The 27598-nt window shown below is 38.4% G+C and overlaps 1 protein-coding gene across 1 annotated transcript; it reads left to right on the top strand.

The window, feature by feature from the left end:
• Window positions 1–377: 377 nt before the first annotated feature.
• LOC113058498 (serine/threonine-protein kinase TAO1-like) lies at window positions 378–26125 on the top strand. The gene is made up of 20 exons (XM_026226447.1): window positions 378–1007; window positions 13153–13391; window positions 13498–13569; window positions 13945–14046; window positions 14167–14212; window positions 14358–14454; window positions 14574–14687; window positions 14879–14970; window positions 15059–15152; window positions 15242–15323; window positions 16157–16324; window positions 16484–16699; window positions 17424–17555; window positions 17703–17939; window positions 18072–18200; window positions 18286–18489; window positions 19406–19645; window positions 19955–20167; window positions 20246–20428; window positions 20898–26125. Exons 2-20 carry the CDS (start codon window positions 13260–13262, stop codon window positions 21414–21416), a joined length of 3072 nt encoding a protein of 1023 aa, XP_026082232.1. The 5' UTR covers window positions 378–1007; window positions 13153–13259; the 3' UTR covers window positions 21417–26125.
• The last annotated feature ends 1473 nt before the right edge of the window (window positions 26126–27598 follow it).

The following is a 27598-nucleotide window of genomic DNA, read 5'->3' as shown; positions in this document are numbered from 1 at the left end:
GTATGAAATACCGATAAAGTACATATTTATTTAAATAGATGTTTATTATAGGGGGGTTAATGCTCTGTCTCTTGGGGCCGGTGGGAGTTTCCCACATTTGGAGGGCGGAACTCGTTCCAGGAACCCGGACGAGAGGAGGAGGGCAGCGATGGTCCAATTCATTTGTGCGAATCGCTTCGCTTCATGAACCGGCAAAAAAAAAAAAAAAAAAAACTTAGTCGCCATAACGATTTCGTGGTAAACTACATTTTGGTAAAATTACACTTTTTATCAGTATTTTTAGTTTCGTATTGATTACATAATGCATGTTTGTTTAAAATATCGAGCGACGTAGCATTGCCATAGTAAAACAAATATTAAAACGTAGGCTACTGTATTTAAAAATATTTAAAAACTTTACTACTAAAAGACCCAACATCTTGTGTTTAAGACAGCTTTTAGGGAATAAATAAAAAATGAAACTTTAGTATAATATTTCGTATCCTGGTTGGATTCTCGCTTTTACGAATCGGCTCGAGTGAATCATTAGGACGATTCGGTTCAAAATAATGATTCCTCGGCGAATCGGACATCACTAGAGGAGGGCAGAGAGGGAAAATCACAGCCACCGCCACACCATGATCCTCATCTCACAGCACAAACACACTGGTGTTAAAAAAACAACAACAGTCTTGAGCATTTCGGACCGAGGCTGAGGTGGGGTCTCGCCGTCGGTGTGTAAACGGAGCGTGTTTATCTCTGTTTTTAAGCCGTGAGGGAGTGGATCTGTCTCGGACGCCATCTTTAACCGCAGCAGTAGCCCGGGAGAGTGAAGAGCTGCTGGGCCACCGTTAACCAGCACCGGGCTTGAGTAGTTTCTCCAACTGACATTCATGCTTGACAGCGATCGATAAGTTTGTCGGGACTGATTTGTGGTCGGCAGGCGTGTTTTCTGTCCACTTGGTTTGTTGTTGTTGTGGTCGGAGGAGTTTTCTCGGGCTGGCTGCTCATCCTGGCCTGTTGGAAGGGTAAGTGAGCTGTTAGCTCTTCTGCTAACTTAAGTTAATGTCAAAATAAACACTTTTTGCTTCTAACACAACAGAATAACTTAAGTAAACATTTTCTTGTTTATTGTAGTCCATTCCAGTTAATTAACATAAAACGCAACTGTTGTGTTGATCTAAGTTTATTAGTTTCCACCCAAGTCATGAGTTTGACTGCAGGTGATGAAACTGTTAACAGATCCTCTTCAAATTCAGCATATAGAAATGCACATGTGTATGCTGGGATTTTAACTCTGGGGTGTGTGATCTGTGTGTAATATGGATGTCACTTTTTGTATATTGTCCTTTACGTTTAACTATGCCATATATATTAAGATGTGTTGATTCATTTTGATATGAAATACTTAAGAACGAACATGCTGTTCCTTTAAAGTGCTGTTGATCATCCAGGCTTTGTAGACTTTGCCTTTGTATCTGTGTAAACAGCAGTTTAATTAGATGTATTTGTACAGTTGAGATGTACAGACTGAATGATCTTGATGGATGGACCTGCTGTTTACATTTAGACATTTCAATAATGGTTATCTGTCAATGGGATGCTGCCTTTATTGTTATAGAGCTGATGATTCATAAACATTATCATTGCTTTATTGCCTCTACTGGTGTTGTATAGTATTTCCTGCTGTCCTACCTGTAGATTGATGTCCGTATGCTGACTTTGCCCTGTCACAGTGGAAATGGCTGCTCTGATTGTAATGCAGTGAAGCTCTGCTGCATTTGTTTATGGCTTTGCATTGCTCATAAACATGCAAACTGGTGGTATGAGAACTAGAGACTGAATAGTGCCTCTGTTGTTAAGAGACACTGCCTGCTTTCTCCACCGTGATTGTCTTTCTCTGACCTCATTGCTGCCTCTTAAATCTGGGCCTCTGTCCTCCCTCTGCTCAACATCCATTCCACTGAGCCCTCGGGGTCTCCACTCCCACATCCATCTGATATCAGACCTCTGATTATCATTGATGTCATCGAGTGACTAACACAAGTTTGGTCTATCAGTTTTGATGCGTTCCATGCATCCCTCTCTCTGGCAGGATTATAACTGAATGAAATTTCCTAAATCTGTAGCTGTTCTCGCACAGTCAGATCTACATAGTTTTGCTGACCAGCTTTGAATTTTTGTCCTCCTTGATTATTATTTCAATTTTAATTAGTTTTTTTTTTAATTAAGTAGTTTATTTATTTTTATTATTGCCTTCCCAGTCATTCAGACAGTAGCCATTGTTTGGACTGCACATACACAAAACACATAATGTTTCAAAGGAATAAATATATATATACACACATACAAGGAAATCAGATTTTGCATTAATATAGCTGAAATTGTTAGTCATAATATTTGCTTTTATTAATATATTTATTTTGATGTGTTGTTGTCATTGTTGTTATTGTTATTATTGCTGTCCCAGAAGTTTTGATTTATAAATGCACTAACAATATTTTACTGAAACATCACAAAACACACACACACACACATATATATATTTGTCACAATGGAATATATTTGTTTTTATTTAAATAATGAAATATTAGGCTATAATCAGACATATATAATAATGTATTGAGTTTTATATTAATATAGCTGAAGTTGTTAGTTGTAATATTTAAATGCATTTATAACTTTTTTTACATTTTATTATTGATGATCCACAAAGAAATATTTTTGTTTATAATATTATTATTATTATTATTATTATTATTAAATGTTATCTAACTGTAATTGTTAGTCATAGTACTTGCAGCAGTTGAATACTGGATTCTGATTAATTGTTTTGTCATGTGTTCAACATTATCACTTGGCCTGTTCCATGGAAGTATATCATAAAGACATCCTTTTTTTTTTTTTTTTTGCCTTATTGTTATAGAAGCTAAAGTTATAGAAGAAACAATAATTATAAACAGGCATCAAGAGGTTATCCAAAAGCCAAAACTATATATATATATATATATATATATATATATATATATATATATATTACATTTAAAAAAAAACTATTTTGCAAAGGAGTCTATTCATATGTAAAACTGTAAAATATTTGTATCGCTTGCAAAAAAACAATAATACCAGATATTTAACCGCTCGAATGGTCTGTTAAATAATGCCCATGGTACTGTTTTCAAATGAAGTGATCTCCACAGGTGCAGCTAGGACGCAGGGCCTAATCACTGGCAAGGTCATACTCAGCGTTTATAAATACAAAGCGGGACAGCATCTCTAAAGCTCTACCCTGGGAAGGACTGGGTCAGAGTTGCGCTGCTATTTGTCTGGCAAATGAAGGGAACTCCCTTCTCCAATGGAGGAGTTTCCTAGACATTCCTCCTAATCTGAATTTAAAGGATGTTTTGATGCTTGTTTAAGGAGAGGGGTAAGTTGTTTGATATCCTGACGAATTCTTTCAGGTCATTTGTAACTGGACAGTGTTTGTAGACAGAGTTATTTGGTTTAGGACAGTAATAGGAATACCTACAGTGTGAAAACGTCACTGAAAGGTTAATGATTTGATAGTATTATACATAAACAAGCGGGTTTTTGGACAGATATAGCTATTTCCTTGAGTCTTACATGTTTCCGGTGGCAGTTACAGTTCTGTTTTTCAGCTTTTTCGCACATTCCTGAATAGCAACTCAGCATTTCTCCATTTGTGTGGCTCAGCTTTGCTTTGACTTTAGTAGATTTGTTTGAACTTGTCAGTTCGTGGGAAAATTGGATAAAGTCTGAAGGAAATGAGTGAAGGCATTTAGAATGTTGATGTTGACTATATGAGCTGATTAGCACTGAAATGGTTGATGGGAGATTTGAAGTGCCATTAGCACATGAGCTGAGTGAACAGGAAATAGAGAAATTGGGAGAAAGAAAGCCACATCATGTAGGCAGTTCCTGCCCTGCTGTTGTGTCGTCCTGTCCCGCCACATTCTTTCTGTGTGTGTCTGTTGGATGGCATTATGGGGTGTCATCCCTTTCTGTCTTTCAAAGTCCTGCCCTAACAGTCTGTGTCTCATGATAAGCATCTGGCAGTTAGCATGATTGCTTTGCTTTCCTGCTTTTTAAAATTCCATGTCATTGAATTTGAATTTAGGTAGAATTAAACTAGAATTAAAGTAGAGCTGCAACTAATGATATTTTTTTCTGTCGACTAATCTAACTATTATTTTTCCGATTAGTCGACTACTCTAACGATTATGTTTATTGCAATAAATAATTAATCTAATGTTCTTTTTATGATTAGCTAATGAATCCTTTGGATAACTTTACAAAAAAAAATAAGTACAACTTCTAATATCATATTTCAACATTTATTCATTTTCAATCAATGTGGTTGAAGTTTTTACAGTATATAAAAATAAAGAGGCAAAGAAATTAATTTTACTATGGTTAATATGAGTTTACGATAGCGTTTATAATTAAACCACAGTAGACACAAATTTACAGTTGTCTGAGACGTCATGAAATGTTCTTTAGCATCACAAACCATAAAATGTAATCAGGGTTCTGCTGTGGTTTAGCATGGTTTCCAGAGATCTGTATGCCATTACACGAGATGTAAACAGTGTGACGCGTCAACGCATTTCACGCACGTCGGCATATTTTTGTAGTCGACGTAATCGATGACATCGATGCGTCGTTGCAGCACTAAGGGCCGTTTCATATTCAACGCATCTGTACGCATACGCGTCCCTGAGGCTACACATCGTTACGCTTCAGCCGCCATTATGCGTCGGTGCGTAGCCAAATGTGTCGTCCTAGTTTTTGATATGCGACGCGCCGATGCACGCAACACTATGCGTTGTCAGTGGGGGCGACATTGCAAGTATTGTACACTAATTCAAGTATATTGTGTTTACAGAAGAAGAAGGTTTGAATACAATGGTGGGCGAAGAGGAAAAAATTATGTGAACTTATTTTTATTCATCCACATTTATATCTCTGCGTTGCCTTTGTTGCCGCCGATGTAAAATCAGCAACAGAATACACTCCTCTTCAGTTGCCATTGTGATCTGAATATCACGCGACCCGACTCTCCTAATATCACCCGGCTCTAATACCCCCTGTTGCGTGAGCGGTGTATTACATACACGCATCGCCCGTGACGCTTGCGTCCACTGTTTAGACTATGAAAGGGAGCACGTCGCTTGCTCGCGTTTCTCGCGTTGGCTATGTAACGGCCCTAAGTTAAAGCATTAATTTAAAAGAACATTTACATATAAAAAGAATTTATATATGTACACTAACATTCAAAAGTTTTGGGTCAGTAAGATTTTTAATTGTTACAAAATATTTCTATTTAAAATCAATTATTTTCATCTAAGTATCCTGAAAAAATGCATTATGTTTTCTACAAAATATTACGCAAAAATTTATATATTTTTATATTTATATTTATAAATATTATTTTAAATTAATACTTTTTCATTCCATTTTGAATTTCAATTTCAATATTTAAAACAAAATATATGTAAATATATAAAGTTGTTTAAATTAGGGTTGTGCAAAAAATCGAATGCGATTTTCATGCACATATCATCAGTAAGGACGCTCCTTTAATTTGAAGTATTATCTCCAGCACGTGTGTTCAGATCAGGATGGCATGGTTGTCTTGTAAAAAATTCGCATTTTAGGGGCTAAATATCACGTTATTGGTATTGAGGTTGCTTCGAACCGCGGACATGAAAAACTACCTCAGACTTGGCAACACTGAAGCGACAATACCAATAACGTGATATTTATCCCCTAAAATGTGAATTTTACCAAGGCAACCATGCCTTGCCAACCAAGTTACATTTTAACCCCGGAAAGCAATTTTTTTATCGGGGAACCTCCTGGAAACGCATTTTGGCTAGTTTTGGACTAGTTTCGAGAAACAACTGGGCAGGATTTGTTGTGAAAACCTGGCAACCATGATCTGAACGCACGTGCTTGAGATATACTTCTAATTACAGGAGCGTCTTTACTGATGAGATGTGCATGAAAATTGCATTCGATTTTTTTGCACAGCGCTAGTTTAAATGGCTTAAAATCAAAGTTATCATCTCAAATAAAGGATCTCAGTTTTCAAAATGAATCCCAAGGATGTGCCACCCAGGCTCATGTGATCATAAACATTTTAATTATTTCCTTAAAGTGATGGAGGGCTATTTACATTACTATTACACTTTACAAAATACATACGTTTTTTTGGGTAATATAAACAAATATATTTAAAGTGGTCATCGGATGCAAAATGCACTTTTGTTGTTGTTTGAACATAAATGTGTGTACACACAGTTTTTATTTTAAATCCCTTTTTTAAAATCCACTTTCCCCGATTCCCCCGATCTGCATAAATGTGTTTAAGTTTGCGCAAATCATTCGGAATTCAGCTTCATCTACAGAAGAAGTAAGTACAGTTTTTTTTTTTAATGAATCTCTGCAAATTGCCTTTCCTTATATATGCTAGTTAGTAGGGGTGGGCGATATCTCGATATTTATAATATATCTAAAATATATATATTTTTTAAACACGATATGGATTTTGACATATCGTATATATCGATATATTGTTTATATTCTGATTCCGCCACTTTGCTTGTTTGCCTTCCCTGTGCTGTGCTTGCCCCCCGCCTCCTTGCTATTGTCCCCTCTCACCTCGCGTGTAGAGAACTAGTCAAAAAAAAAAAAAAGACAACTGGCTCCATTATATGGTGATACTTCAGTTTTAAGGCGTAGGGCGAATGGCAGGCAGATGTCTACTGTAGGGCCCAATGAAACGCGGACGGAATCGCGGAATCCAGTCATAAAAATGGAATTTACAGTTTAACGCGGAATGTCACGGAATTGGTCAAATTTTAAATGAATTAATCAAAAGTCGGTCATGCACTTACATCAAATCACGAAATGGACTAATATCTGCAAATATTAACCCGGAAAAGTCTATTTAAATATGAATCCTGCATGTTCTGCGTGTCTGTGTCAACGAATGGAGCAGAAGCGCGTCTTCATTCATTAAACACGGAAGCTTGCATAACGCTCGCGCTGATTTCATTGTCTTTCCTCTCTCTAAATAAAGACGTGAACACTGCACTGAGCACTGAGAGTCACTTCATGAGCATCTGACCGTTTGATTTGAGTAAGACTAGCTCATATCACATCATAGACTGTGGTATCACATACACAGAACTGTAAAGGTAAACCCGTCAAAATAAAAGTATTTGACAGAAATCTATTACTATTGTACAGCAGAATGTAGATAGCCCACTACTACTACTATTAAAATGAAACGAACATAATTTTATAAGGAATAATCACACAACATTTCTCCCATGTTTTATTTTTAATAGTAAATCCCCTTTGTTTACCAAAAAATAAAGTTTGCTTAATTTTAAATAATTAAAAGATAAATTAAATGAATGTTTTATGCCTTCATTTGATAATCAGAAAAATTTAAATACACAGAATTTCTGAAGTGAAAAAAACATTTCACATAAGGCTATTTTAAGAATTGTTTTTAACTAATTAAGTTGTTTTTATGCATTTAAATAATTGCACATGCTAAAACACAGAATTAGGTAACAATAAAAAAATATGGTGAAGAAAAAAATAAAATGTTTCATAGGCCCCTTAGCATGTAATATTTGCCATATTTGTTTTTGCAGTAGTTTTTTGGGGGTTATTTTTCCTGTAAAGATATCGAGATATATATCGTATATCGAGATATAGCTAAATATATTGAGATATATTTTTTGCTCCATATCGCCCAGCCCTACTAGTTAGCAAGTTTTGTGACTGAAGTTTACAGTCTGCTCTACACTACCATTGAGAAATTTTAAACAAAGCATGTTATAGGCCAGGGATCCTCAAATCTGGACCTCGAGATCCACTTTCCTGCAGAGTTTAGCGCTAACCCTAATCAAACACACCTGAGCATGCTAATCAGTGTCAATCCATGTCTTTGGGATCATTCGAAAATGGCAGACAGGTGACTTTAATCAGGGTTGGAGCTAAACTCTGCAGTGCATTGGACCTCCAGGGTAAGATTTGAGGAAGGGGGTTATAGGCTTTTCATTAAGACCCTAAAGAATCATATCAACTTGTGTAAAATGGGCATCCGGTGACCCCTTTGAATTCAAATTCAAACAACCTTTCAAAATCCCTGACATCCTAAATAGTGCATGATTTGGCCCACTGTAAGCGTTTTCTAGATAAAGTTAGTGTGTCTGCATCTATAGTGCTTATGCGTGTGAAAAGGTGAACGTGATGGTGTGGTTCGAGTGGCTTGATTGGTGTGTGTGGGCAGAGATTGTGAGGCAGCTGGTGTGGTGGGAGGCTGGTCTTGTGACCGAGACATCAGCCCTGAGCTCTCAGCATTGTGTCTGTGCAGCCGATCATCTGAGCAACACTGAGGGGGGGGAGCAGTGGCCCAAACCCAACCAGCTCCAGCAACAAACAAAGCACTATTTTAAAATGAGGCCATTCCTATGTGGCTAAAGTTTGATGGTGTTTACTAATAAAGCACACAGTGGGAATGAAAGGCAGCTTGCATAACCGTTGCATAACATCGGTATTAATAAGAGTTGTTAAAGTTAAATTTAGTGTTATCATCCATTAACTTACAGGACAACTCCAACCCATCATTGAAATGTACTCACCTTCATAATTTCCAAACCATCATGATGACTTGAAGATATTTAATAAAAAAAAACAAAGAGGGAAAAAGTTTCAGTGTTTTTATGTTAATGATAATATCTCAATGTGGTTTACAAGACACTTAATATTCACTAATGATTTTGATTTGACTGCACTAACACTATCAGATGAGAACAGAACTTGAACTGAAAAATTAAGGACGTTCCCTTGGAATTTTTCAGATTTTAAGAACTGCTGGGTTTCCGGTAGTGGGCAGAGCTAATGCACAAACAGCAATCTAATTGGCTGCAATCTCAGTCCCTGTTTTGAAATCAAATCAATTAGAGCGAACGCACAAAGCCTGATTGATATTCATGAATCCAGCAGCTCATTAATCCTTAGTAATCCTTAGTGCATTTTATAGTTCTTATTAGTAGAATTCGTATCATTATCTTATCAGTATTTTTGTAAAAAAACAATTTTTTTTAACATAAATACTGAATGACCAAAAAGCACCACCCCCAGTCCAGTAATGTTCATTTAAAATGACTAATATGCATTCAAACATGGTTATCAAGTTTATTGTAATTTACTAAAGTTCTATTATTAAATAATACTTGATTATTATAATGCTTGACTGACTGATGTTAAGAGTATACTTTCAGATATTTAAACTAGAGATGCATCGATTGATCAGCCAGGGATCGGCCTTGATCGTTGACCATTGGATTTCCGATTTTCAGTCGATCCGTCTACATGCATGTCACAGCCGCACAAGCACTCATAGACACATGCAAACTAGGGCAGGGTAAAAAATACGTGCACGTGAACTAACGTTAATCATCTCCTCCATAATAATATCAGCTAACATGAGTCATGACCAAAGATACGAAGGTAATGTTAAAAGAAAGAGTACAACTTTACAATCTGTATCCTGTCTCATGTAATCGCTCAATCAGTGTTTCAGCTGCACGAAGACGTCAGTATAACAGCTTGTAAACAATGTCACATAACGTAATGTCACATTTACCTCAGAAACAAACATATTCGGTGACCATAAACTCATTAGTCAGATAGAAAAATAAGCTATAGAGAGGGGTATTTTGCTAAATATATGCACCATAAAGGAACAGTAAAGAAAAAAAATTCTGTTTGCTGTGGAGTCAAGAAATCTGTAAATATGATTAAAAGATGAATATGGGACAAAACTACAGAATGTCAGATTTTATTATTGGGTGTTTCAATACAAAGATGTTTTACCCACTAAGAAGATCAGCACTTTTAGAGTTTCATCTTCCTATCTGATGTGAGCAGAAGTATTGGAACAGTTGCCTCACAGGCAAGCAATTTGGATATTAAAAGGAAGTCAATTAGAACTTTAGGAAAAACAAAGGGCATGAAGAAATCAAGAGTTTGGAAACTACTGGCGACATCAGCAGCCAACGACGACCTGATCGTCTGAGAAAAACAACAGTAGTCGATGACAGACAAATCATAAAAGCTGTGAAAATTAACCCTAAAATACATGTCTGTAAAATCACCAACAACTTCCGGAAAGCTGGGGTGATGCTCTGTCAATCTACAGTCCGCAGGAGAAATTGACACAGAATTACAGAAGCTACACCGCAAGATGCAAACCTCTGATCAGCACCAAAAATAGAAAGGCAAGATTCTTCACAAATGTGAGCCAGTAGAGTTTTGGAACTGAGTCGATGGACCGATGAGACCAAGATTAACCTTTATCTAAGTGATCGGAAAGCAAAAGTGTGCAAAAAAAGCAAACAACCTCATCTGTAAAACTTGGAGGAGGTGGTTTCACGGCATGGGCATGCATGGCTGTCTCTAGAACAGGACTTCTTATTTTTAATGATGACTGTAGCAGAATTAATTTGGAAGGGTAAAAAATCATATTGGCTACCAATATTCAAGAAAATGCCACCAAACTCATTAGAAAGCACTTCATATTGGATCAGGACAATGACCCACAACACTCTGCCAGTTCAGTCAGGGACTTTATCAGGGCAAAGAAATGTAAAGTCTTAGATTGTCCAAATCAATCTCCAGATTTAAAATCCGATTTGAACGTTAACTTCACCAGCTGAAGAAGAGACTAAAGACAGAAACTCCCCAAAACAAGCAACCGTTGGAATTGGCTGCATTAAAGGCTGGAGAAAAACATTTCAACGCATAAGATCAAGAGTCTGGTAATGTCTATGGGTTGCAGACTCACTGCTCTAATTGCATGCAAGGGATCTGCAACTAAATATTTTCATCTTTTACATCTGCCTTAAACTCAACCGCTCCAATACTTATGCGCACATTAAAATGTGTGATGAACTCCAAAAGTGCTGTCCATTTTATTTGGCAAAACATGTCAAAAGACCTAATAATAAAATGTGACATTCTGTAGTTTTGTCGCATATTCATCTTTTAATTATATTTGCAAATGTCTTGACTCCACAGCAGAGAAAGCAATTTTGTCAATACTTATGGAGGGCACTGTATATCCAAAATAATCGCTATTGAATTGGTAATCTAATCGAATCAAAAGCTTCTGAATGAGAATCAAATCATGCAATTTGTGTCAAAACCTGTTTATTACTGTGAAGTTGCTTTGAAACAATTTGTATCGTGTAATGCGCTATATAAATAAAAGTGGTTTGACTTGGATTTTGGACCCGATTGATTTCCACTGTATGCAAACATACCATTCAGAATAAGTTTTTTGTGCTCAACAAAATTTAAAACAACATGATGGTAAGTAATTGATGGTGATCAATCCCTTTAAGTTCTGACTTATTAGTATGTGATGTCCATGTTGTGCATCCCAGTCCAACCTTATGTACGAGTCGACCACTCCTAGTCTAAAACCAACGGATATAATGACAGTGTTTTATGATGACGATGGCATATCCGTTTTAAGTGTAGATTTTAGCTGTTATCTCTGCCCTGTGTGTCAGTCCTGAAGTCTGGCTAACCATGGACAAGGTGACATAGTTATGCAAAATCCCAGGGTTTGCATTTGGAATAGTGACGGATGTTAGTAACTGATGCAGTGGAGCTGAAGAAATTCTTTACAAGGTGTGTCTATCTGGAATGATTCAGTTCGGCTGTGGACCAGGTGTCATGATGTCTCATTATATTGCTCTGTAAGTTAGTCAGTCATGCACGTAAGCAGATAAACATCGTTCGAGAGTGTGTTCAGAGAGGATAGTTTGCAGCCTCTTGGCCATTGGCTCAGAGATGCTGTTGCCATGGAAACTGATGTGCTAGTTGTTGCTGGGCTTCAGATGGGAGCGAGTGCTGGAAGCAATCCCTCTCCTGAGTTTGGCCAGAGTGTGCTTGACTGCTGTGACGCTTATTAACAACAGCCTCCCACCAATAAACCACCCCACCTGCGTCACATGGAGTTGGATGTTTCTGCCTCTTTTATATACATCATAATCCTCTTTAACAGAGATATTGATTTCCATTTTTAAATTGTGATTTACTTCTAGGCTTTTATACAAAATCGGTACTCTGTTAGTCAGGTTTTTCCCAATACCGTGTGTGTGTGTGTGTGTGTGTGTGTGTGTGTGTGTACACTACCAATCAAAAGTTTGTGGTTTGATAGGTATTTTTTAAATTGTTCGTGATTTTTTTGTTATCTTTCTTGTGCTGAACACAAAAGAAGATTCTTTGAAGAATGTGGGTAACCAAACAGTTGCTGGTCCACATTGAATTTGATAGTAGCAAAAAATTCTATGGAAGTCACTGTGGACCAGCAACTGTTTGGTTTTCCACGTTTCTCAAAATAGCATTTATGTTCAGAAGAAGAAAGAAACTCATTCAGGTTTAAAATCACTTTTGAGTGAGTAAATGGTGGTATAAATATAAAAACACATTTGACAGGATTTGTATTTTTGGGTGAACTAATATTTTAATGTTAATAAAACAACAAAACACTAAGATAAAAATCACTCACTGCTCTTGACTGAAGAAATGTAATACAGTTGCTTTAGGAATCAATTTTAACAGAGCAGCAGGCTGGAGGAGGAAGCAGAGAGTTTGACTCTCTCTGTGTTTGTAAGAATGGGAGAGCCATTGATGTTATGACTGCAGCTCCTGGTTGTCTCCTGCACACACACACACACACACACACACTCATCCTCTCTCCCACACTCTGAAGCTCAAAAGAGGAACTCACTGACCACAGCTGCTGTAATGTGCAAACCCGATGCATCAGCCTGGGCTATTTTGCTGCAAACAGCAGTTTAAGCATGTGGTTTCTCATAGAGTTGTCTTGTGAACAGAACTTTTATGATTCCTCCTTTCTGTTCAGATAATTCATAGCACAGGAGTGTGGATGTGTACATATTCAATGGAATGGAGTACGACGTCTCAAGTCTCCATTGAAAATGTGTTAATCAAACTCTACTTGAAAAAAAAAAAAAAAAAACAAAGTAACCAAATTTTCTGATTGAATTTCTATTTTCTTCCAATGCAATACTAATGATTCTTTCTCTCTGTCAGGTTTTGGTCCATATGAGGCCGCAGTCTTGCAGATGAGCCATCATTGGGGGCTGTTGTGTCGCAGACCCAGATAGTGACTGGTGGTTGCGGCCCCGCCCCCTCCCAGCATGCCCAACGCTGCTCGTGCAGGGAGTCTGAAGGACCCCGATATCGCAGATCTCTTTTTTAAAGATGACCCTGAAAAACTCTTCTCAGACCTGAGAGAGATCGGTCATGGCAGCTTCGGCGCTGTATACTTTGTGAGTGCTTTTGCATATTTGAAGCTCTGGAGATGTATTTTAGGTCGTGAAGAAACAATGAAGTCATAATCATTCTACTAAACAATGAATTTATGTATTATTACAGGCACGGGATGTGCGGACCTCAGAGGTGGTGGCCATCAAGAAAATGTCATATAGTGGAAAACAGTCCAATGAGGTGAAAATAAATGCTAATTTACTTATGTTGATCTTTCTGTTTAAGTTAAGGGAGATTATAAATGATTGTTTCTCCCTCTAGACTGTAACCTATGCATGTATTTCATAATTCATTATTTAATCAGTGCTTGAATACATAATGTATTTTTCTGTTCACCAATAAATGTATTAAAGGTTTAGGGCCAGATTTATTAAATAGGGCAAATTTGATCCCATAAAAGTGCTGATGGGAGTAGAAAGTTCTACAGGTGATCTACTGACATTGTGCAAATTGTCAAACACAGATTCCACCAGCACATTTCTGTGGCTTTATTGAACTGTTTTTAAGTGCATTGCATAGTTATGCGTTTCACGTGCATTGTTTTTTTTTTTTCAGAAATGGCAGGATATAATAAAGGAGGTGAAATTCCTTCAGAGGATAAAGCACCCAAACAGCATAGAGTATAAAGGATGCTACCTGCGAGAGCACACAGCATGGGTAAGAAACCTAACCCTGCTAGCAGCTGTCAGATCACGTACCTTTATCAGAACAATCTAGGATGTGATGTATATTTTCTATATGAGTGGACTTCTTGCTGAAACGTGTCTGTCTCTCTAGCTGGTTATGGAGTACTGTCTGGGGTCTGCCTCGGATCTCCTCGAGGGTAAGTTTGGATGTTTTGATGCTTGCTTAATGCACTGATTACCCACAGAGATATGTGGACTCCATATACAGCATCCAGTTACAAACAGAAAAGTATTTGTTTATCTTCAGAGAGACATCTAGAAACCAATTTGTTTTACCCACAGTACACAAAAAGCCTTTACAAGAGATGGAAATAGCAGCGATTACTCATGGTGCTTTGCAGGGGCTGGCGTATCTTCACTCCCACAACATGATTCACAGGTGAGTTCTCATGTTAGTGTTTGAGTTTCCTTTGAATGTTGACTATTTCAGCCATATAAAGCAGGGGCAATGTGTGGTTCATTTGTGCAAGTTTACCCTCTTTCCTGGCTGTTTGACAGGGATATCAAGGCCGGGAACATCCTGCTCACAGAGCCTGGACAGGTGAAGTTGGCAGATTTCGGTTCTGCTTCAATCGCCGCACCTGCTAATTCATTTGTGGGGACTCCTTATTGGTGAGTTCCCTGTTAAACTTCAATACTTTCAGTGGTTGTAAACTTCATAGGCCTTCTCAGACTATATAAATGACTTATTCATAGGCAAGTCTGCAGGTCATGCCAGGAGAGCCTGAGTATTGGTCGAGTTAATCAGATTTTAAATGTTAAAATTACATAACACCGAAATCTTGGTGTTTCTTCTATCTCAGGATGGCCCCAGAGGTGATCCTGGCCATGGATGAGGGTCAGTATGAGGGAAAGGTTGACATCTGGTCTCTAGGAATAACCTGTATTGAACTAGGTGAGATGAAATAGGACACACATAAACTTAATTTTTTGTGATCAGGTGCCAAGTCTGTTTTTCTGATGGTCTTTTTTTTCTCCTATAGCTGAAAGGAAACCTCCGCTCTTCAACATGAATGCAATGAGTGCCTTATACCACATCGCGCAGAATGAGAGTCCAACCCTGCAGTCCAGTGAATGGTGAGTGAAGGCTTTTCTCTCATGTTCATTAACCTTTCTCAACTCTTTAGCTGTATTGTTTGAAATCCTCTCGCTTTTCCCTTTCCCAGGACGGACTACTTCAGAAACTTCGTGGACTCCTGCTTACAGAAGTTGCCCCAAGATAGACCCAACTCTGAAGAACTGCTGAAAGTAAGTTAAAGAAAGTTCACTTGTTCAAACAGATGGATGGAGTTCCGTTTGTTCTCTTTTGAAGATTCTTCTGCAATGCTTAGGGACACTGTAAGAATTCAATGTGATTTTTTTTTCTGTAAGCACCACACTTTGATGCCTTTAGCTGTTATTCTGAAAGCTCTGGCTTTCTGATGTTTTTTTTTTGTGTTTGTTTGTTGGTTTTATGTTTTTTTTCGCATATGTGGCACAAGAGACTTTGAAATGCTAAGCCTAACAACAAAACATTTTTTTGCCTGCCTGTTTTAGGTAGTAGTTCAGATTAATATAAAAAAAATAAAACATATTAATATAACAATAATAAAACAACAAAAATTGTAATGTTTTCTTCTTAAAAAATCGTTTTAAGTTCTATTTGTTGTATTATTTTGTGTGTGTAAATACCTGAAATTACGTCTCATTGTAAATGTTGAAAACAACTTTGCTGCGAAACCATGATAAATTTTTTAGGATTCTTTGGCGAATAGAAAGTTCAAATGAACAGTCAGACCATTTATTGTCGCTTTTGGTTAATTTAATGCGTACTTTCTGAATAAAATTAATAATTTCTTTAGACAAACTTAACCTATACCTTTGAAAGGTAGTGTACATCTGGACTAGACTGCTAAATAAAATTTTTACAACAACAATTGTCAGTGCATCACATCCTGATTGTTGAGTACTGTAATAATAATGTGAATCTGCTTGTTTAGGTAAAGCTGATAATATTTAAAATAAAAATTCTCACTCTGTTTCTTTTAAAGCCATGTGATCCTTTTATATTGGTCATCATATCCTTCTCTTTCTGTGTGCAGCATGCGTTTGTCCAGCGTGAGCGGCCGGAGTCGGTGCTTATTGACCTGATCCAGCGCACCAAAGATGCTGTGAGAGAGCTGGACAACCTGCAGTACCGCAAGATGAAAAAGCTCCTCTTTCAGGAGGCCCAGAATGGCCCTGCGGTAGAGGTCCCAGATGACGAGGAGGTCAGTTATTGTAATACCATATCTCGACCTTGTTAGACCCTTGGTGCTCTGCCAAATGTGTTTTACAGTCTTCCTGCCAAGGGAGGAAGTTATGTTTTGTCCTGGTTTATAGAAACGCATGGCCTTAACACGTGTTTCCATTCATGTAATGTGTTGTAGGAAGTGGAGCACATTGCTGGCCGCACTGGCACAGTGAACAGTGTGGGCAGTAACCAGTCCATCCCTAGCATGTCCATCAGTGCGAGCTCACAGAGCAGCTCGGTTAACAGCCTGCCTGACGCCACAGACGCCACCGATGATAACAAGAGCGAGGTGGACCTGATGGAGAAAGACCAAACCATTATACCCAACATCTCCATGATTCACGTCAAACCGGTTTGTGCACGTTCACTATATTTACATTCACATTTTTTCTCTACCAAAGTGACTTGCTTTGTATTGTATGCAAATGGCATGTATTATGTATGTCACTGTTGATCAGTCTCATTATGATGCTGTTCACTGACCTCCTGGTGCATATTGCACAAAAAACCCCAAACCACAAAGCTCTAATCTGATTGGCTGGCCTTTTGACTTATGTCTGTAAAAAAAACTGTACTACAAATTTTTGGATGTGTGTTTTTTCACGTGATTATTTAAATACTCTTTTCACACTGGTCTGTATTTATGATATATATTGCAGATTTACGTGCCACTAAAAAGCAAGTAGAAATAAAACAATTTCTGGTTGGTTGCTTTACATGTCAATCAGAGAGTCTCTTCCTGTCTAAAGGTTGGAAATAACAGCATAAGTGGGCAGTTTTTAGCAGAATAAACTGCATCACGGACCAGACCTTTTGCATTTAAGTCAAAGGCTACATGACACTGCATATTGATAGTTAAGGTTCAATTTGTAAGGTTTTATTTGTACTAAAATGCCTGAAGTTAATACAGGCACTAAAGCTGTACTTTTGAGAGTTGATGTCTTTATAACTGCCCTTTGAATGTCCACATTTAACATATCATGCGTGACCTATTTGTTTTGTTTTATGGAATTAACATGCTTAATGTGTATATTATGTATACTTAAATTCTGTGAACATGCTTAATTTGTCTGAAGGAGGAAGAGAGATACCAGGAAGAAACTGAGGCTCAGAAACAGCCCACAGAGCCCCAGTCTCCCCCAGCACAGACACCGCGGCGTCAGTACCGGAATCGAGAACACTTTGCCACCATCCGCACAGCCTCCCTGGTGAGAGCCAGATTACCACCCAGGAAGAGAGTCAGGGAGTCTGTTTGCTCTCTGATCTCTTCAAGTTCAATAGTTCACTGTTTTGTACAGCACTTGAGGGATAAAAGCTGGTTTCTTGATAAAAGCTGGTTTCTTTGTGTGTCCTAGGTGACGCGTCAGATTCAAGAACATGAGCAGGACTCTGAGGTGCGCGAGCAGATGTCTGGCTACAAACGAATGCGCAGACAGCACCAGAAACACCTTCTGGCCCTTGAGAACAAGCTGAAGGGCGAGATGGACGAGCACAGACTCAAGCTAGACAAAGAGCTGGAGAACCAGAGGAGCAGCTTTGCTGGCGAGATGGACAAACTCATCAAGAAGCACCAATGCACCATGGAGAAAGATGTACTGTAACATTATCATACAAAACCAATCATAAAAGAGTTGAAGATATAATGAAACATCATTAATAATTCATGTGAAAGATCATTGAAAAGTCAGAATCATCTGTTTATGATGGATCATTCTGCTTTCCAGGCTAAGACTTTTACCAACGATGAAAAGAAATTCCTGCAGCACATTCAGAGCCAGCAGAAGAAGGAGCTCAACAGCTTCCTGGAGTCTCAGAAACGCGAGTACAAGCTGCGCAAGGAACAGCTCAAAGAGGTCAGGAAGCCACTCTGTACAGCCTCACACTCATCTTCATTATATTCCGTTACACATTCCCATTTGTTGCACTTTTTCATTGCAGGAGCTTAATGAGAACCAGTCCACACCAAAGAAGGAGAAGCAGGAGTGGCTGTCCAAGCAGAAGGAGAATATCCAGCACTTCCAGGCAGAGGAGGAGGCCAACCTACTCCGCCGTCAGCGGCAGTATCTGGAGCTTGAGTGCCGTAGGTTCAAACGGCGAATTCTCATCGCACGTCACAACGTGGAGCAAGATCTCATGAGAGAGGTTAGCAGACAGAGAGAGCTTGCATGTACACACACTCACAAATCTAAATTAGGACTTTTTCAGTTTCCAGCGTTTGGCTTTAAACAGAGCCAGAAAGAACAACCCTATACAATCGTGTAAATCACTTGCATATGTGAATAAATGTTCATCCTAGGCGATTCAGTAATGTTGATCATTAGCTAATAAATTATTAGATTTAATTCGCCAGTGTCTGAGTTAAAGTATAAGGTCACCATAAATAATTTTACTCACCTTAACTGGTCTTGAACACTGACTGAGCTCTTGAGAGTTTCCCACTCCATCTGTAAAACTCACTATTTCAATTCCATCTCAATGGAAGTGTACCATAAACTCTAGTGTTCAGGTGCCCAACTCGCCATTGCTTAGCAGAGAGTGAGAGAGTCTTACATACCACGCAGAACTGACAAGCTACTTGTAAATTTGTTTTTGTTTTTTTGTCAAAATAATGGAGCTCATTTTTAATTTCTCGGTCTTTAAAAACATGCGGAAGCCATTGACATGATCTCTACACAGTGTTCATTGCTCCCTACTCCCTGAGCAGGGGAAATCTGTTGAAATTTACGTCGCTTTGGAACATTAATTCACGGATTTGCACTGCGCAACATCTTCACACAGATAAGTGTGACATCATATACCTCTGTAAATAAATACAATTTAAATTCACGTCTCGCACACTTTCATGCACTTTGAATGGAACATATAAGTTCGCTTCGAACTGGAATCATGGTGGAATATCCTGTGATGTCCACTTCACAGGGCACTTGCGTTCAAATAGAACAAACATCTTAACCAATAAGGGAGACATACAAAATTTGCAGAGCAGGGGGGCGCGAGGAGTGGAATTGAGACCCGCTGGCTTAGAGAGTTATTTAGTCTGACATTTTTCTGTTCTCAGGAGCTGAATAAGCGTCAAACACAGAAAGATCTAGAGCACGCCATGCTGCTTCGACACCATGAGTCTATGCAGGAGCTGGAGTTCAGACACCTGGGCAACATTCAGAAGATGCGTGCAGAGCAGATCCGCCTGCAGCACCAGACAGAGCTGACCAACCAGCTGGAATACAACAAGCGCAGGGAGAGGGAGCTCAGACGCAAACACGTCATGGAGGTCCGACAGCAGCCCAAGAGCCTCAAGGTAATGTCACTCTAGTTTTCCAGTTTCAAGGTTGTAGGTTGCAAGTCCTTGCAGATTCAAACTGCATATTCTCATTGCATGTCACAACGTGGAGCAAGATCTCATGAGAGAGGTTAGCATGTACACAAACTCACAAATCTAAATTAGGACGTTTTTAGTTTCCAGTTTTTGGCTTTGAACAGAGCTAGAAATAACAACCCTATACAATAATGTAAATCACTTGCATACGTGACAAATGTTTTGCTAATTACTTCATTTTTTCCTTAATAGTTTAGTTTACTGATGTTTATTTTGTTTTGTCTCTTACAGTCCAAAGAGCTCCAGATAAAGAAACAGTTCCAGGATGCATGTAAAACCCAGACCCGGCAGTACAAAGCCCTGCGAAACCAACTGTTGGAAAGCATCCCAAAACCTGAACACAAGACCATGCTGAAACGACTGAAGGAAGAGCAGACCAGGAAACTAGCCATCCTCGCTGAACAGTACGACCACACCATCAACAACATGCTCTCCACACAGGCTGTGAGTACCAGACTGAAAACGATACGTTAAAACGGTTTCCCATCAATTCCTGATCAACTAATATAGATGATCTCTCAGTTGCGTCTAGACGAGGCGCAGGAGGCGGAGTGTCAGGTGCTGCGCATGCAGCTGCAGCAGGAGCTGGAGTTGCTGAATGCATATCAGAGTAAGATCAAGATGCAGACAGACGCCCAGCAGGAGCGAGAGAGAAAGGAACTGGAGCAGAGAGTGTCCCTCCGGAGAGCCCTACTTGAGACTAAGGTCACTTAAACACACAGTCACTTACATCTTTGTTTTTTTTCTTTTTTATGTATAAATTACTTTAAATGAATAACCAAAAACCTTTGTTCAATTATGCTTTTATAAATGTCAGATTTCGTATTGCCATTTGTGGTCATGAGTAGGATAAAAACAATAATAAGAATTAAAATAAAAAATATAGATATTAAATGAAATAAAATTAGCATAAACAAAAGACTCAAGTGATGATTTATATAAACAGACAGCGCAGCTATTTTACTTTTTTTTTTTTTTTTTTACTTTTAAAACAGTTATATATGTTACACATACAATACACGTATGTTAAACTGTAAATTGATAGTGTTATCTTTCAAAACCTTTAATATTTAGTAAGTGTCCAAATGTTTTTCGGGGCCACTGTTCATTAAGCATTTTTTAAAACCGTATAAATAATTAAACTTGACTGCGTGTCCTTTGTTGTGTCCCACAGATCGAAGAGGAGATGTTGACCTTACAGAACGAGCGCACAGAGCGGATCCGTAGCCTACTGGAGCGCCAGGCCAGAGAAATTGAGGCCTTCGACTCTGAGAGCATGCGCTTAGGATTTAGCAACATGGTGTTGGCTAACATCTCTCCTGAGGGCCTCAGCCACAGCTTCCCTGGGGCCCCGGGCAGTTGGATCCCCCATCAGCATCACTCGGATGGCTCTCAGGGGAAACAGTGGGGCGGCAGCACTGGTTCAGGAGCCAGCCACCACTACCACTCCAGTCAGGGAGGAGCACAGGGCCAGCAGGGCTGGGGCCAAGCCATCCCAGGAGGTGGGCTTCCACCGTGGACCCACTCCTCCTCAGGCCCCCAAGGGGCCATGCCAAAAAGCAGCGTGGGGATGCGGAACAGCCCTCAGGCACTTAGGAGGACCACCTCAGCAGGGCGCACGGAGCAGGGCATGAGTAGGAGCACCAGCATCACATCTCAAATATCCAACGGTTCGCACCTGTCCTATACATAGACACCAGTGCGTTTGTGCCAACCCTGCACACACAAACACACACAGGGTAGGGGAACGCACTGGTCCACACTAAAGACTGGCACAGAGAGCAGAGCTAACTGCACTCATCTACCCGTCTCCCTCAGTCCCTCTTTTCTTTTCTTTTCCTTCGCTTTCTCATTTCATTTTCCCACATGCAGATATGCTTGTAAACGATAGTAAATATCACTCAGGTCAAAAGATATTCTAACTTTGCATTAAGCTTGTTTGAAAGTCATGCAGAGCTAGAGTCAAAAACACTAGTCTGATTTAAAGCTCACTCGATGAGATTCATTTAATGCTAAATGTTATAGAGAAAGATATATATATATAAAAATAGATGTTTATTCATTTAGCTTTATTCCACTTAACGTGGGGATTCATAAGCCAAAAGGATGTTAAAAGGAGATGTTGGCCATAATTCTTAAGAAATGCATAGAAATCGGTAATGATCGTTTAAGGAAACTATCTAAGCTGTCAGCCTGCTGTCATGCTCTTAGGAAAAACTATTTGGGTTTTGATAAAATAAAGAAATTGAGATGGATTGAGTGTGTGCGGTATATGTGATGTCTGAGAGCTGGCCAATCTGTCGATTCGAAGTGAAAGTGTTTTAGTTGTCAGATTTATAAGTTGGACAATTCATTTGCAGAGTACTTGTAAGTACTGTGTTTTTACAGAAATGATTGTGAATAAAAACACATTTCATTAGGTCCAAAACTTTATCTTACAGACTTTTTTCTTACTTGTTTACTTGGTGCGTAAAGGTCAATGGGGCTGTCTTGCCCAAGCAGTGTGTTTTTGCAGAGTTGTAAACAGTGCAAGCAACCACAAATCTGTTCATATCTCCAGCATACTTTTTATTTAGTCTTTACTTGCATTAAGCAGCAACCTAATTATGGCCAGACAACCTGTCTTCAGTTTTCTTAGCCTTTTGATACACCCTTCATTTTATTAGGTCAGCCAGCTTTCACCTGGATCAGGTGTCCAGACACATTTAGATGTGGTGCTTTCTTGATTATTTATTGTATGTGATGTTTTAGGTGTGCAATGCCAGCTTAAAGATATCAGATATGTTCAGTGCCTTGAATGTGTTAATGGTTTATTACGGAGTAGAGACATGCCAAGATGAATGTTTTTTAAAACACTCAGAAATTTAGAGTTTAATCATGTTCCCCAAGCTAATTAAGTGACAATATGGGTCCATTTTACGAAAAGTGAGTGTTGGTGTGAATATATTTGGTTGTACACATAAAGATGAGCTTATATTATCCCACTATGTAATGTAAAGTCTTATGTTAATATACTTTTGAGGTGCCTTTGAATAGCTGCCAAGCAGAAGCACTTTTATGTAGTGTGTTGTGTTTTGAGAGATATATTTACAACTATGGAAATGACTAATGGAGCCGTAAACTGTAGTGTGTGATGGCGGATGTCCAGTATGTTTTCTGTTACTCTTTTAAAAGATTCTCGAGGTCATTTTAAGGAAGTGGTAGATATGAACTCGTCAGTGGTTTTAGGAAAGTACTGTAATGATTTATCCAATGAAATGAATGCAGAAACTGGCTGAATGTACTCTGTCCTCCATCAGGTTTGTGTCGTGTTTTTGACACTCTGGGAATGTAATGAATTGTTAGGAGCTTGAACGACGTACTTCCTGTAGGTCATGACAGCAGGCTTTCTTATGTGACACTGATTTGGTCTCATGACCTCCACACTAAATAGCAAACGGTCTGTTCACGGTTTCATGCTTATTTCATTACCAGTCAAACGTTTGGAAACATCTACTGATTATTTTTGATAACTATTTTCCATACTTTAAATAATAGTACATCAAGTATATATACACTACCATTTAAAAGAGAGGGGTCAGAAAGATTTTTTTTTAATAAGATAAAAAAAGTTTCTTATGCTCTTATAATTTACAATCATTGTTTTCTATTTGAATATATTTTAAAACAATTCATTCCTGTGATGGCAAAGCTGATTTTAAGCAACCATTACTCAAGTCATCAGTGTCACATGATCCTTCAGAAATAATTCTGAATGCTGATTTGATTATCATCAATGATGAACACGGTTGTGCTGGTTTGTGTTTTTGTGAAAATCATGCTAAAAATAATTCAGGATTATTTGTTGATTAGGAAAATTCAAATGAAACTTATAGTGTATAACACTCTAAATTTCTTTACTGTCACTTTTAATCAATTTGATGTGTCCTTGCAGTAAAATTTGTATTTCTTTAAAAATATTGCTGACCTCAACTGAATAGTAGTGTGTTAGAAGAGTGTAGCCTTATTTCAAACTAACAGCTTATGCCAAGTAGATTCGGAATGCTATATGTATTATATATATATATATATATCAAGCTAAAAAACAATGGCATTTTCCCACACAGCTTTTCACTACATGTATTAAAGGAAATATTACATAAAAATCCATAGAAGTAATTAATATTTACCTACATTTGTTTACAAAAACATAGGATAAATGCCAAGCAGGTAGGTGTGTGTGTGTGTGTGTGTGTGTGTGTGTGTGTGTGTGTGTGTGTGATGGCTGACTGATATTGAGTTTTAATCCATTCAATCTAAAAGATTCAGACATGAATCAAACTTACCAGCTTTACCATTTTTTTAGCTTAAATCAATCTCATCTCTTTAATATGACATGAACTTTGGGAAAGTTAACAGCCAAATGCTCTCAGCCAAGTTCATGAGGTGCATCCTCGTTAGCACACTAACATTCAGTCAGGTGTGTCCATGTTTGACTGGTAGTGTCATGTATTTTATTAAACCAATAGCTGCCCCAAAGATTTAACCGCCAACTAAGGTATTTTCTCCTTCAATTGTTGGCTGTTATAAGTGACTGAGATGACCTAGTCCATAAGTAGAACTTCCTCTTAAACATGCAGGGCTCTTTTCCCCTTCTCTCTTTCTGTCCTCTGTGCCGCCCGTATGGCAGGTGTCAGTGCCCAGTATTGTGAGGATATGAGCTGTGCTGCCGATGCCCCTGCCTGCCCTCACTCTCCCCCACTGCTTTACATGCCATCACTCCACGCCAAACTCCTCCTGGATCCAGAGTTCCAACGCACGGATGCCTGAATGCACTTTCTTGGGGGAATTTTACAAGCTAACTCTTTGTTTTCCCAAGCGAGTTTATCTAGTTGGTTTGCTTTCCACCACTTTGACTGCAGGAGTCACGCTGACTGACTCATTCTTGTGAAATTTTTACTCATGTTTTAACACTTCTGATGGAGTACAAAGTTACCCTCCCCCATTCTGTCTCCATTGTGCAATCATTGGTGAAAACAAAACTCTCCGAGCCGGACCTTTCCTAAAAAAAATCCCAAAAGATCTTGTGTGACCTTTATTACCAAATGAATGCGGCTCTAATGTGAAAGAAGCGAGTATAACGTGTAAACTCTAGAGTCATTGTCTGGGGAGAGTATTCATATTGTATATTTGGTTTAAAATATTGATTTAAATTGCATAGAACTAATTTGATGGCGGCACACGCCCCCCCACCCCCCATCAAGATTCTCCGTGTATTGACAGGTTTTAAAAGAAATCTATTAAGAATTGTAAACTATGTACCTTGCGCTTTTAAAGGGGTTTCTGGCCTGTGTACAAGGAGCCTCGGGTTGAACTTCAGGGAGTAGTGTGTGTTTACACGTCACCTCTGCACACTTTGTGTTTCCATTTGTATTAGAAAATCTGTCTGTGGTTCACAGGAATGTTTCAGGTCCTCTGTTTTCTCACAGTCTTTATTCTGTTCCCTTCATTCATACGAAAGTGCAGAATAAGAGCTATAAAAGGCACAGAAAAGAGGCAAATGTTTCTATTTTGAATCCTCCCATAGGTCATTTTGAAATATTGTAACCAACAACTGATCAGTTTTGTTTGTTTGTTTTTTATATTGGGTGAGGGCTGTTTTAATTTGGTTGGCATTACTCGTAATTGTGTGTCGCACCTGTCACCGATTTTTATTTTATCCTAGTTATAAACTTTGTCCTACTGACTGAATTTAGGGGATATGCAAGTAATACTGATATATGAGAAATACTAGATCGAAATGCAAACTTATTTTCTAAATAATGGAGGTTCAACCTCTGGTCAAACACTGTGCCATCCCACAGCTGCCAAGCACGGTCACTACTGCATTGTCTCCTCTCCTGTTGACAGGCTATGAAAGAGTGATGGTTATTTTAGTTCTGATGAACCCGGCCACTCCTATCGCCAACACTACGAAGAAATGAAACGGGGAGCGATAGAGAGGGATTGGTCTACGGGGAAGGGCTACATTTCTTGTAAAGAGCATCAGTATTCATTTGCTGTGGTCAAAATGGCATACTAACATACTGCATACTGAATTCTTTTTGAAAAGTAGTATGATAGTGTGCTGTTTCACACGCACCCATTGTCCTCTGGCTCAGCATCACCACTATAACTCATATGTAACCTGTATCAAAATGTATAGATCGTGTATCATGTTATTAAATGTCTAAAAAGATTATACAAAAAGTTTAAAAATACTGAATAAATGGCTTGGAACTGTATTAAAGTATTCATGAATCAGAGAAAAACAAAAGTCTAGAGATGAATGAGCTATTTTTTTCTGTTCTGTAATTACTGTTGTGTTGATGGAGGAACACTGGTCAGAGGATCCGCTGTAATAAAAGCGAATTTAGTACATCACGTCTGACTTTTTATTTATAGAATTATAATTACCAGCAGCTGGAAGGTTGCATACAAGCTATTTATATCAGCTGGGATTATAGATCTAATTTTAAATCGAAGATTTATTCATAATATTGAATCTTATATTGACAATTTGATGTCTGCTTTTTGCGGTCAATGCATCAATGCATTTTAATCTTGTTAAAGGAGGGGGTTTTTGTAACCCAAACAATCATTTATTTTATTATTATTATTGTTATGTATGTATTATAACTGCTCATCTTTTTAAATGTAGTTCTTATAAAATGTTGACTACAGGTTTGTGTAGCACTTCACAGCAGAAGACAAAAAAACTGAGTTTGAAGCTTTCTACAGTTACCAAACTGTTCTAAATTCTAAACCTTTTTGGGAGATACATTGTAAAGCATTTTATTAATGCATTATTAAGCTCTTTATCAGAAATTATTATAAAAAATACATGTAAATTGGTTGTCCACAAGGAAAAGCACTTAAATTTCAAGTTCTCATTTTACGGGGAAATTTAGCATTTTTTTTTTTATTATTTTTTTTTTATAATAAACATTTTCAAGAACATTTTTCTCAAATATAACACTTCCTAGATGTAAATTTGGCAGATTATGTCAAGGAGACTAACATGGGATGGCATCATGTTCTGCAACATGTTCTGGAGCAAGTATGATGACCCATACTCAGAATTCTTGCTCTACATTTAACCCATCCAAAGTGCACACACACCATGAACACACATCCAGATCAGTGACCATTTATGTTGCGGAGCCTTAGGAGCAGTTGGGGGTTCGGTGCCTTGTTCAAGGGCACCTCAGTCATGGTATTACCGGCCCAAGACTCGAACCCACAACCTTAGGGTTAGGAGTCAAATTCTCTTAACCACTAGGCCACGACTTCCCCGTAGGAGAAACCCCTTCAGGAGAATCATTGATACAACCCTCTTTTCTCTTCAAGAACTGTACTCATCCAGAGTGAGCAAAAGTGCTAGTAAAATCACTCTGGCCCCTTCACATCCAGCACACTCTCTCTTTGAACTGTTGCCATCTGGTCGACGCTACAGAGCTCCGAGCACCAAAACATCCAGACAGAGGAACAGTTGCTTCCCCCAGGCAATCCATCTAATGAACACTTGACAATAACTGTGGAACACACAACACTATTTATACACACACAGACTTATTTATCTAACACACACAATGAGTCTACACTTCAAATTTGCACATAATTTACCAGTACATACAAAACTGTATTGTAATATACCTGCACATACAATTGTAAATTGTATGTGTAAATACATACAAACCGGGCAATAAAGCTCATTCTGATTCTGATGTTAAGTTTTAAATTTAGCACATTTCGTCCGCATCGGCAGAAGAATGCACAGTGCGCAAACTGTTAACGGAACCGAGTGTAACCCAATAAGAATTTCCAACGCTACTTAAATATGTGTGATTTATTCAT

Source organism: Carassius auratus, chromosome 40 (genome assembly GCF_003368295.1).
Source record: "Carassius auratus strain Wakin chromosome 40, ASM336829v1, whole genome shotgun sequence".
Lineage (NCBI taxonomy): Eukaryota > Metazoa > Chordata > Actinopteri > Cypriniformes > Cyprinidae > Carassius > Carassius auratus.
The sequence above is the reverse complement of the archived record's forward strand: the minus strand, read 5'-3'. Positions and strand labels throughout refer to the sequence as shown.

Bases quoted from the DNA above. Each gene is read 5' to 3' on its own strand.
- LOC113058498 (XM_026226447.1), top strand. From the start codon at position 13,260: ATGCCCAACGCTGCTCGTGCAGGGAGTCTGAAGGACCCCGATATCGCA. The intron at 15,153-15,241 runs GTGAGTGAAGGC...TCCCTTTCCCAG, and splicing joins ACCCTGCAGTCCAGTGAATG to GACGGACTACTTCAGAAACT. The intron at 15,324-16,156 runs GTAAGTTAAAGA...TTCTGTGTGCAG, and splicing joins ACTCTGAAGAACTGCTGAAA to CATGCGTTTGTCCAGCGTGA.